The sequence below is a fragment of the Bradysia coprophila genome, unplaced genomic scaffold (assembly GCF_014529535.1).
Source record: "Bradysia coprophila strain Holo2 unplaced genomic scaffold, BU_Bcop_v1 contig_232, whole genome shotgun sequence".
NCBI classification, from domain to species: Eukaryota; Metazoa; Arthropoda; class Insecta; order Diptera; family Sciaridae; genus Bradysia; species Bradysia coprophila.
In genome coordinates this window covers 9,208,322-9,220,679 of record NW_023503493.1, presented here as the reverse complement: position 1 = coordinate 9,220,679, position 12,358 = coordinate 9,208,322, and the positions used below count along the sequence as shown (strand labels likewise).

Here is a 12,358-nt window from a genome sequence, read left to right as displayed (position 1 = left end):
GTCTCGCAGGAAATTGTCTTTCATACTTATTTATGAAGATGATGATATACCTTACAAGCTCCAAATTAATAATGTAAACACCGCAACCGTATCATAACATAATTACGGTTTGGTTTTTTATGCAGCCTTCGCTACACAAAACTACCCCTTGCGCTTTTCCCACTTATCGTTAAACAAAAAGCTAAAGCGAGTGATGAAACTACGAAGTTCTTTACTGCTTAAGTTTTTGCAAAGTTAAATGTGTGCCGTGGAATGGAAAAAATATTTTTATTTTTTTTTAAACTAAACTTACCGGTCTGTGTGCTTGAATCGAAAAATGTGCTTGTCGTTTCCACTGTCATCGTATTGAAAGTGCCATCTGTGATTTGAGCACAAGAATCTCGTCGTCCTCGGTATCTATAAAACGTTTGTATATTTGATAAAGCTTTTTGCTAGCGGTAAACGCTTTTAATGGAAAATTGCTTTTTTGTCAAGTCGAGTCAAGTATACCCTACAGTGCTTTCAAAAAGGAAAATCGAACTCGAAATGAGCTTTGAGCTTTCAAAACAATATAAATGCAGGATTGAAGACAGAAACACTAGCAAAAATAATGCACGTACCTTGATGTGTCATCGCTCTGCGAGCTTTGCCGTCGAAAGTTTCGACATCGAATCATTTCTTCTGTTGTTGATTGGCGACGAAATCCTCTTGAAATTAGAATTTCTTCAGTGGTTGATTGTCTTCTGATAGCAGGACGTGATTCTGGGAGTGGTGGTGGTCTTGCAGACGGACTTTGATCTCTGAATATTTTCAAAATAATATAAAAAATGCTCACCACATTAACGGAATAAGAATATTACCTTGATGAGCAACAACTACTCGAATCGGGGGACCTTGGTGTACCTAAATATCAACAAATGCGACTTTTCAATTTAATATTGAACCAAATAAGATTTTCGAAGAGAAACTTACGTCCAGCCGATGACGATTGTCTTCGCAAGCGTGTTCGTCTACGTGGGCTTCCTTCACGTTCACGACTTCTATCTGGTGATAAATGAGCACGTGAATCGCGTCGTCCCCTTGATGCACTATCTGGACTCAAACTGTCCCGTCTTGCGCGTCCTTCCATATCATCAACGTCTGGGCTTAACGCAGGCTGTGATCCACGTCTACTACCTCCTACTCCTACTCCTAATGGAAGACAAGATTCATCGTAAGCCGTTGCCTGTCTTTGGAGCCGTTTCAAACCTTTAGTGGAACGTTGCGTAAAAATACAAAAGAGGGAACACAAACACACACAAATCCGGATTTACCTGAACGCTCAGGACTTGCCCTGGAATCACGACGCTGTACTCGTCCACACTGTGTGGTCGAGTCTCTTCTACCTTTTGGTGGTGCTGTGGGACTGGTAGCAGGAGGTGTCACTGAACTCATTACGATTGTTGGCGGTGGAAGAGCCTGACAACCCGTATCAACGACATGACAAACCGGAAATAATTGTGGTCCCGAATCGGTTGAGCTGGTCGACGGACGTTGCTCTTGACGAAAATTTGGTAGCTCTGCTACGACTAAAGAGTCTCGGCGCTTTTTCGTACTCCCAACAACTTTCGGCGGTGGAGTAGTATTCGACTGACCAATTGTTGAATCCCGTCGTCCACTGCGATAACTTTCACCCGATCCGCGACGCGATCCATTGCGTGTACAATCGGTCGATGTGTCAGTGTTGGTGTTCTCTTTGTCTTTTTCATTCGGACTCTCTTTACGAGGCCAGGCCCGTTGAAAATCCGATTGATGCGATTCACGTCGCGATCTCATACTTTTGATACCCGAATCGGCACTCGATTCGCGACGCTTTCTCAATGGCGGGGCATGCGATGATGCCTGTATGGTCGTATTGTTGTTATATTGCGAATTATCGGCTGTGGTTCGACCCCAAGGAAGACTACGGGCCAGATCGGCAAGCGTTTCACGTCGATTGAGCGGTGGCTTTTGATTACGCTTCGAACCGCCGCTCCACTCACGCAAAATATCGGTCAATTGAGCTAAAGAACTGCGACGACGACGTTGTGCGCCTGAAGGAGGAGATGTACTTGGAGGGGAATTGGCTGAAATTTGAGCAGCCGAATCGCGTCGACCTGTTACCGGAAAAAACAACTTTCTTGGTAATTTTTCCAATAATATCAAACTTAACTCAGGCTTACCTCCAAGTCTTTGACGTATCGTTGACTCTTCCAGCTGAGATAAAAAGAGAATTTGTTTGATAAAAATGGTTTAAATCGACTAAATTCCACAGACTAACCTGCTCTCGTACCATTTCGTCCCAGCCATTGCCACCTTGCCACACTAGTCCCACTTGATGGGACATAATGGGTAAGTTGCAGACGAAACATATGGCTGTCATTGTCCTAAAAAAAGATTTTTTTATTATTTTAACAACAAATTACTAAGCGTTCAATTGGAATATATATTTTAGTTTTGAAAGTAATGCAAGCCGTGTCATCAAAAAAATGCGTGTCTACATCAAAAGCTCAAAAGCGTAACGGAAACAATATTTTCGTTCAGGCCCAAAACACACGAGCAATTTTGCGTTGCCGAGATCGACAATTTTTCTGCATTTTCCATTGTGCTACATACCGGAATGTGAAATGCTGCATAATTGTCCATCTCAGCAACTCAAAATTGCTCGTGTGTTTTCTGCATTCTTCTTCAATCAATTTAGCCATGATTTGCTGATTATCACGTTAAATTGAACAACATTCTTAACTGGTAGATTATTACCTTAAATATGAAAATTGTGAGGAATATCTAAATGAAAATTTATGGGAAATTCACTGAAGGGAAAGAATTCACTTCAATCTATCAGTTAACTATGCTAAACATATTATAGTCGAATTATGTCTTAACTCAGACATTTTGCTATTATGAAATCAAACTTGGTTTAATTTCGAAAACTATGCAACAGTTTCCTGTTGCGAAAATATTTGCGATTTTAATAATAACGGTTTAATCAAGAAAACGAATGCTAATAAAAACTGTCTATCTCTATCCAAACATCGTAACAACGTAACAACCGAAGGGGAAAAGAGAGAGATTGGACTTTACAATATACATCAGCGACTGTTGCTTGGTGAAAGCTTTCGATATTGAATTAGGCTTCATTGTAAGCACATTCATACATTTTTGGAAAATTGTTTATTAAATCGAAGTGAAAAATGGGATATACGATGTTTGGGAACTCTGGGGATTTGAAGCAAAAATGTTCAACAGAATTTTCTTCGATAAACTTGTACAGGGGACGTAACTGTAATTTTGACATGGATTTGCTCCAGATGTTAATCAGACCCATAACTCACTCCCATAAAAATGAATGAAAAGTTTTTTATTATATGATTGGACCCGATGAAAACCCCTTCAACCCATTCGTTCCGTAAAATAGTCTTCCATGTAATTAATATAAGTAGCCATTAAATTTATTAAATAAATGATTACTCTCAGCAAAAGCATCCAAACCATTACAGTAACTATAAAAAAATGCAAAATGCTTCTAAGAATCGTTTTAAAGAAAACTTTCTGCATTTCTTTAAATATAAAAAGATAAACAATCAAGTTTACTTAAAACTATGCAAACGGTAAGGCTGCGAGCGCACTTACGCCGTTTAGCACTCCGTTTACGAGTGAACAATGGAAGCTCCTCCCACTTTCCATTGTTAAAACGTAAACGGAGAGCTAAACGGTGTAAGTGCGCTCGCAGCTTAAAGCTTGCAGTTAAATATATTTAATAAACTTCGAACATTTCATATTGTGACTACTCGAAGTGAAATACAAAGCAAAATTTTAAAATCAACAAATTAAATTAGGAGTGGAGGAAACCACTTCATTTACATTCAATGTTTCAACACGTTTTTATGATCGCGTAAATGGACGAGCAATCGAAATGGCTGTGTTCAATACAAAAATCTAATATATTTGAGCTTTCGTTTCCAAACAGCATTTCCCAATAAGAACATCCTAATCCTAAATAGGGTTGCTTCAATTCTGCGTTAATTATTCCGTTTTCGAAAATATGTTCGAAAAAGTTCAGCTGCGTCGCCCCAGCAGTACTTTTACCTCAAAAAATTGACCAAAATTGATTAAAATGTTTTTAAGAAATTCGAAATTTGAACGTAATTTGGCGGATGCAATATCCCAAAATGTATTAGATTTGTATTACATTTCGTCATAATAGTTATTTATCTACCAAGGTAGGTATGAAAGTATTTTCTCGCACTAGATGTCGATTGTCGACCCGAGGCGAAGCCGAGGTCGACAACACGTCGTGTGCGAAAAAATACCGGCATACCTACCGTGGTAGATACAACGTTTTTCGCAATTTCGGGCCATAATCACCTGTCCAATGCAAAAAATGTCCTACATTTTGTAACAAAATTCTTGTGTATACAGAAATTTATTTGAACGATCAAGAAGGCTGCATTATAATACACATTGCAATGTGATGTAAAGAGACGCGTTGAATGAAATCGAGTAGTCAATGCTTAGTATATACGCTTCAACAATACGTTCGATATAATTGTGTGACTCTATAGCCGAATGGCTACAGTCGCTGCTTTGTGTTCAAATACCTTTTGGTGTCGGGGGTTCGATTTCTGGTCAATGCAAGATTTTTATTTATAAAAATTTAGCCTTCGTTGAAGATAATTGATATCGCACTGTGTCCGGGAATACAGTGAAATAAATACCTTCAAAACGACATGCATGGAAAGGTGATGATTATGGACCGGAATTGCGAAAAAATACTAATGCCATCGCTGCTCTATTTTTTTTGTGAAACCAGAGCGCAAAGAATGATATACTCAAAAAGATCGTGTTTTCCTATACGTCATCTGACGTAATGAAGTATCTAAGTGCTTATAGCCGTAAGCTTCAAATCGTAAATAATAAGTCCCTGCACTGCATCTATCTGGAATCTCTTTGAAAGACTGTCTGAAAGTTTGTTGTAACAGATGTTTTCGACGAGCTATTTACGAGAACCCACGCACACACATGTAGACGGTCGAGTCAAATGTGAAAATATATAAAACTTTCCTTGTGGAAAAACGAAAAGAAAACGAAAGCAGAAAGTGTAACATGGGAAATGTGTATACGTTACGTATACCAGTTCTGTATATAAAACAAAGTTTTCGCAGACGCTTGAGCGTCAAATTAAATGATCTGAATTCAATAAAAAAACATTCGAACTTTTAAAGTGAATTGAAAATTTCGCAAGAATATTATTAGGCTAACATTTACGATTAATTGACTTTTATAACAATTTTTGGTTTCGTTTTACTTTGTTTGTTTTGTTTTTTGTTTTAGTATCGAACTTGGTGGAGCAAAAGGTACACTTTCCACGATAAAACGTTGTAAGGAAAATTAGAAAGAAAAAAACCATTCAGCAACATTCTCATAGCCTGATGAGTACCAATGCACAATGTGACCGTTTATTCCTACTTAGTTGTAAGCTGTAAACGTAGTCAAATTGTACTCCCTGGCAATCAACATGATAAATTTTAGTGAAATTAACTACTTTCACCACAAACTAACCCACTTCAAAATGATACCACTTGTTGACTGTACAAGTGGTTATGCGTTTTATTTATTGAACGGTTCTAAAATTGGATATTCGAAACTGTTGATCTACTAAATATAATAACACTGACTGTAATGTATGGAATTAAACGAAAATCATTTTGATTTTCCAACATTTTTTTGTGGTTGGTAGAACGTCATGAGTGAAACCCATTCAAACAACGCGGAACTGCATAATTGATTTTCCAATTTGCATACACGTTAAGCAAAGTGTGCTTGAATGGTAATTTGGTGGGAAAAATGTAATCGCTGTTCTATTTAAGTAAGATTGAAAAGTGTTCTTCGTACACGAAAATAGCGGAAATATCCACGTTTGTACAGGACGATTACGATTTATGTGTGAGACTCAAATACTACATTTCGTACATTTGCCATGAAATTTGTGTGGAACTAAAGTTCGAAACAGAACTTGCTCTTAACCTGAACCAATTGAAAAAAGATTCAGGTCAATTTCAGGTTCAACCCAGGAAATATCCCAAAGCCTGAAAATTATTGATAAGTTCACCCTGAAATAGTTACTGCAGTATTCAGATTGTTCTGACAGTTTTTGAATAGATTGACTTGAAACCTGACCACTGACCCGTATATTTCATGTTGAATGATTTCGCACTATTTTGGGTCATTTTGAGATTCGGACTTAGGTTACAGGTAACTTAAGGTCAAGTTTGGATTGCACTAAAAATTCGACATTTTCTTATGATTTCCTTAATGTTTTGAAAATGTTCCCCGAAAATAGTTCCTGCAAAAAAGAGTTGAAAATCTCGCTTGTCAAGGGCAATCTACATTAACTGCCACATGGCTGTATTTTTTGTAGGAGAGAGACCTGGAGACAAAGTTACAAGTGACAGATATGATTTTCAACAATTTTTAGCCCCGTACGAAGTACAAAGGGGCTTATAGGATTACGATGCCGTGTGTAATTGATGGAATTCGAAGCAGACGGTAAGGGCAAAGTGGTTGCCTATGTTCATAGATGACGAATCTGCAATAAAAATTTTGTCTGTCCGTCTGTTTTTTTTTTTTTAAATAATCCATTTATTATCATCCCAATATATTTCTGTGTGGAACACTATTTACATCTCGAATCTATTATAATCTATTAACGTAACAATTTGTCTGAAATTAAATTAGTCCAACATTTTTTAGTCTTCCTAACATCGTCTTATAAAAATTTAGCACAAAAGAAATATAACAATAGTCCAACATAGTCCAAAAAATAGAGTAAAAAATTTGCGTACACAGTACAAGTCAAAACTATTCTAAAACAAATAGCAAAAATAAATAAAATCAAAATTTCAAAAAAGACCTAGAAGGTCTACATCACAGATCATTTTTTTTTTTTTAATTCACAAGAAAAGTAAAGTATCACACAGGTAACCAGTCAATTTAGAAACACAAAAGGCGAGACCGGAGAAAAAGTGTCACTTTCACGCATAACCTTCAGTCTCACTTTAGCTTTAAAAGTTCTTATGCACGGCAGATTTCTGATCTCACTTTCAACACAATTGTAGTCATTTATCGCGGTGACTAGAGCTGCATTCGACGAATTTAGCGATGAGGAAACTGAGGAATACATGTTGAAATTATGAATGGCTGAAGCTCTTCTCATCGACCGACCGTGAACTGCGGCATTGGATTGGAAATGAAAATTGTGTTTGGTCAGGTGTCTGACGTATTTATGCATGTTGATGATCCGCTCCGCTTTAACAAGTTCGGTCACCGGTAATAATCCCGAACTGTACAGGTAGGTCGTTGGCGTGCACCGGTCCAGACGAAATATAGCTTTGATGCAACGGTTCTGTAGAGTTTGCAGTTCCTTCAGCTTATACATAGCACAGTCTCCGTAAATGGGCAGCATGTACAGTAGATGACTCTGGACATACGCAAAATAGATACTTTTCCTCTTTTGCACAGGAATGAATTTGCTCTTTCGCCACATTAAGGAGATGAAAGGTGTAATTTGCCTCTTGATGTGATTCACGTGCTCGTGGAAATTTAACGCTTCGTCAATTACTAGTCCCAAATACTTGAACTTGTTGACTCGTTTAATCGAACTGCCATCGATGACAATGTCCAGGTTTTCAATGTGCCTGGCACGACCAAACAACATAAAACAAGTCTTCCCAACGTTGAGGGACAGTACATTCACATTCAGCCAGTCGTGCAACAGGTCGATGTCATGCTGCATTGCAAATCGAAGTTGTTCCTCAGTGTCAACCGAATACAGCAAGGCAGCATCGTCAGCATACAAAACCAATTGACCAATGAAATCGAGTTTTAAGACATCATTGATGTAAATTATGAAGCTCAGGGGACCCAATTTCGATCCTTGTGGTACACCAATTTTGACATGTTTGAAATCGCTAGTGCTGTTTCCAATGCAGGTTGCTGTTTTCCGGTTCATCAGATAACTCGAGATCAATTTAACTGCATGAGGAGATAGGCCCAAGCGCTTCAATTTCCTTGTTAAACGTGTGGGATCTACTGTGTCAAAAGCCTTCCTGAGATCAATGAACAGAGCGGCCACGAATTTACGTTTGTAGTTTGATTTGACAAAGTCGATTAATTGGAGAGCAGCGCTAAAACAGCTGGAGTCCTTTATGAAGCCGAATTGATTGCCAATGAGTAGGCCGATACTCTCCAAATAAGCATACAGTTGCCTCAGCAGCAATTCCTCAAACACTCTGTCACATCTGTCACGTCGATATCTTGAGTAAATCAAATCCGATTTCAAAAATTTTTCCCTGAAAGATAGTCGAAATAGTGAGGCTAAGTTCGAAGATGGGCAATGCCCATTGGGCATATTCGGGTCGGCCCTTCGTGAGTTAGGGCCACCTTAGTGATTTAAGGTCTTTTGGTGATATTTATGGCATAATAAACGATGGAAATGTAAATGATAGGTATTGTCAATACCAATCCAGGAAAAAAAAGTTTTTTAAAATCGGGTGAGTGGACCGTGAGTTAGGGCCTTAGAAGTGAAATGCTACTAGGGCCCTATGTGTATTTTACATAGAACTCGAGTAAATTTCATTCGTTTTTCGTAATTTTTGTTTGATTTGGAAGGTAATCGAATGCCGAATAGAATGTTGTTGAAAAAAAATTAAATTTGGGTCCTTGGCCTAAGGCCGCTACTAGGGCCCTATGTGTATTTTACATATAACTCGAGCAAATTTCATCCGTTTTTCGTAATTTTTGTTTCATTTGGGAGGTAATCAAAGGCCGAATAGAATGTAGTTGAAAAAAATTTTAAATTTGGGTCCTCGGACTGAGGCCGATACTAGGCCCTTCAAAAAAATAAAATTTTAGGGCGATTTGAAATTTTTGTTTCATTTGAAAGGAACGTCGTACGGGGCTTCGTAATTGCGCTGTGCGCAATTTGTAAGATGTACACATTACATAATAATTTTACTTTAACTACATTAACCGGCACAATAGGTTTACGGTCAAAGTAGGGTGACAGACGCACTAGGGTCACGTACGCAATAGATATACGGGTTTGTACGGGGCTCAGTCGCAGCAAACGCTCCGACTGTTCTGATGGCTCGTTTTTGTCGGCACTACGTGGAACGAACGAATTGATTAATAACTCGCATGAAATGGTTAAAACGGACTCAATGGAGAAATATTCTACGAAATGTATACTCAATTTGACAAACCCTGAAAAGAAAAACTTATTGGAGTTTCATTCGCTTTTTCTCTGAAATATAATAAATTTTCAATTTTTTAATTTAGTTTTCAAAAAGGAAATAGGAAAAATATGAAATCAAAAGCACAAAATATGCAAAGCGACAGAATTCAATGGGCTTTAAAAAAATCCCGTTAACATATTACATTATTCATAAGCTAATATTCATTTCAGCATTAAAAAAAAATTTGTTACAGTGCGGTTTTCAATTCAATATAATTTTCATATGTTACGAAACGGCCAAATCAAAAATTTTGAACATAAAACTGAACTTGTGATTCAATATTCATGACGAAATTCACGATTAAAATGTGAAATGCGAAATTAAAAAAATCAGAGCAACGCAAATTGATTATTGTTATTTGAGTAATAAAATATGTAAAATCGTATATTAAATGCATAGATAGTTTAACGAGAGAGTGAAAAAATAGCAATTTTGCAAACTAGTAAATGGGATTGTTTTGCGCACTAGAGTGAGTTTGCCGATACGAGCGAAGCGAGTTCGACAACACATCGGGAGTGCAAAACTATCTCATTTACTAATGTGTTAGTAACAATATTTTATCTACTGCTGCAGCCATGCACATTTAGAGTTACCGTCGTATTATAAAATTCTTAGTTCTCTAACTTCTCCCATATCTCCATAACGAGTATAAATGGAGAAATGAGAGAAGGAAGCAAAATGAGAGAAATAAGAAACTTATAACAACGACGGTACTTTTAAATGTGCATGACTACAGTGAAAATATTCATAATTTTCATACAATACCACATCTACGAGTTGACTAACAAATGATCGTAGTAGGATTCTGTCAAATGTGTGCACAAATACTTATAATATATTGGTTATATGCATAACTGGCCATTTAGAGAGCGACGTATAGTGTCAAAATTGACAGAATTGTTCTAATGTAAATTTAGACACTTTCCGTCCCCCACATGTCGGTCCTAAATGGCCAGTAGGGAATATAACCGAATACATAAATATTTGCTAAATTGATGCTGAAGATTATGAATATTTTCAACTTACAGTAGATAAATTAAGAGATAAGGTGGCAGATTTTTGCAACAAATAAACTCGCAATATAGCAATATAGCATTCGAACGAAAAGCAAGTTTACTTTTAGGTCTAATTAAAAATTTCAAACTTTTATTTTTTATGGTTTTTGTTTCTATTGCTGGACCTGTAATGTCGGAGTTTTGTCATGCTCATGGTACATATCTGAGGCCGTAAATCCTGGGCGCGAACCGCAGCTTTGATCAACACTTACACAGTGAGTTGGGTTATTGGAAAAATTGGGGACTTAATGCTGGAATGTTACAAACAAACAAAAATATTTTAGGTTTTTTGTTGCGCGAAATTCAATAAAGAAAATTAAATATTATGCACCTGTGTCCAAATGCTTATTTTGCCGAGTTGGTAATTGTGATCGTAAGCCGAAGGCGCGGATCATAATCCAATTCGTCAAAATAAACGTTTGGGCATAGGTGCATATCATTTTTTATGTGTCGATGCAAAGATAAACACAAACTCCCTCTCCAAGCTGATGCATAATGTTAGACATCTACACATAGACATAACAAATATTTTTACTTTACTAGTGAGGTAATGTGGCGTGGCCATTCCCTCACTAGTGAAGACCCTTTCCCTCGCTCGTAAAGTAAAACGCCATACTTTACACGTGAAATAATTTGGAACTAAAATTTGGAACAGCTATGTTGCAGCTTCCCGGATACTCCGGTAAATAATTGTAATTGATGGAAATACAAGAAATTGATGGAGTTATAAGGAATTAACCGGAATTGACTACTGGGAATTGGGAATACGTAAAAATGATGGAATTAAAAGAAATTGACTGGAAATACGTGAAATTGATGGAATTATGAGGAATTGACCGGGATTGGCTGGAAATACGCGAAATTGAAGGAATTATAAGTGATTGACTGGAAATACATTAATGCATTGTAAGGGAATTGAGAGTAAATTAGACTAAATACAGATAAGTATGATGATCGGAAAAAAGTACCAGGAATTTCCGATCATCATACTTATCCTCATTTACTACAATTTAACGTATTTCCAGCAAATTACAGTCAATTCCTTATAATTCCATCAATTTCTCGTATTTTTATCAATTACAATTATTTACCGGATACTCCGGCAATTCCATTAAGGGTGTGTAGTTAATTACACACCCGAGTCGGTTACCCCTCGCACCAACGAGATTTTGAACCATGGACTTCTTGCTTATGTTCAGTCACAGTAATAATTATTTGCAAAACATTTTCCGATTTTTTCCCAAATTTTCCCACTTTTTCCCGAAGTTTTTTTTGCATTTTTCCAAATTGGAAATTTTTTAAAGTAAATGTGGGAAAATCTTGTTCCAAAGATAATCCCTGCATAACAACGAATAGTTAATGTAATTATTTGCTTCTCATTTCCTTCTTATATTTCAAAAACAATGGCAAAAGCAATTATTTCAATTACTTGTTTACATGAAAGGTGGATGCTTCATTGAAAATAATTTTATTTCAAAATGCTCAATGCTTAACACTTGGATGATTTGAAATGCAGCAGCCAAGCAGAGAAACAGAATTTTCAATTTGTTAAAAGAAGTCATTTTCGTTTATTGTAAACGATTCACCGTAGCAATGCAAAAGAAAATTCTAGTCGTACAAAACGATTTTATTTAGAAATTGTGTAACATCAACATTTTGAAACTATTTCCTTCGCTATTCTTATTTAAACAGTAACAAGAGAACTAAGGATTCCGAGAATGAACCTTCTTTGTTATTTAATGTTAAAATATATTTAAGTTAATTTCGCGAAATGGATGTTGAAAGGTAAATTTATTAACAATAAAATACGTGAAATTAATTAAATGTGGATTGTGCTATAGTTTTAAAGTTTTTAAATTAATTCCTGTTCCAAAAACCATGAGACACAAAGGAAAATCTGGATGTGTACAAATCGAACAGGTTTTTAGATTCTAACAGACGGCAAGCATATGTATTATATCGGGTCTATTACTTCCATATATCAAAGTATTTCTAATCGGCTGATTTCAA

The 12,358-nt window shown here is 36.7% G+C and overlaps 1 protein-coding gene across 8 annotated transcripts in view; it reads right to left on the bottom strand.

Moving 5' to 3' along the window:
• The window catches only part of LOC119076446, a 148,904-nt gene that overhangs the window by 76,591 nt on the left and 59,955 nt on the right, over nucleotides 1-12,358 (bottom strand). For 6 of the 8 annotated variants that reach the window (XM_037183207.1, XM_037183211.1, XM_037183210.1 and 3 more), the window contains exons 2-9: nucleotides 10,474-10,599; nucleotides 2,279-2,384; nucleotides 2,181-2,214; nucleotides 1,293-2,114; nucleotides 952-1,227; nucleotides 840-882; nucleotides 600-779; nucleotides 293-396 (exon numbers count right to left, since the gene is read on the bottom strand). In XM_037183207.1, coding sequence (XP_037039102.1) covers nucleotides 293-396; nucleotides 600-779; nucleotides 840-882; nucleotides 952-1,227; nucleotides 1,293-2,114; nucleotides 2,181-2,214; nucleotides 2,279-2,384; nucleotides 10,474-10,502 — 1,594 coding nt within the window. In that variant the 5' untranslated portion in view covers nucleotides 10,503-10,599. The remainder of the gene's footprint in view (nucleotides 1-292; nucleotides 397-599; nucleotides 780-839; nucleotides 883-951; nucleotides 1,228-1,292; nucleotides 2,115-2,180; nucleotides 2,215-2,278; nucleotides 2,385-10,473; nucleotides 10,600-12,358) is intronic. The other 2 variants (XM_037183212.1, XM_037183209.1) reach the window with 2 other exon arrangements.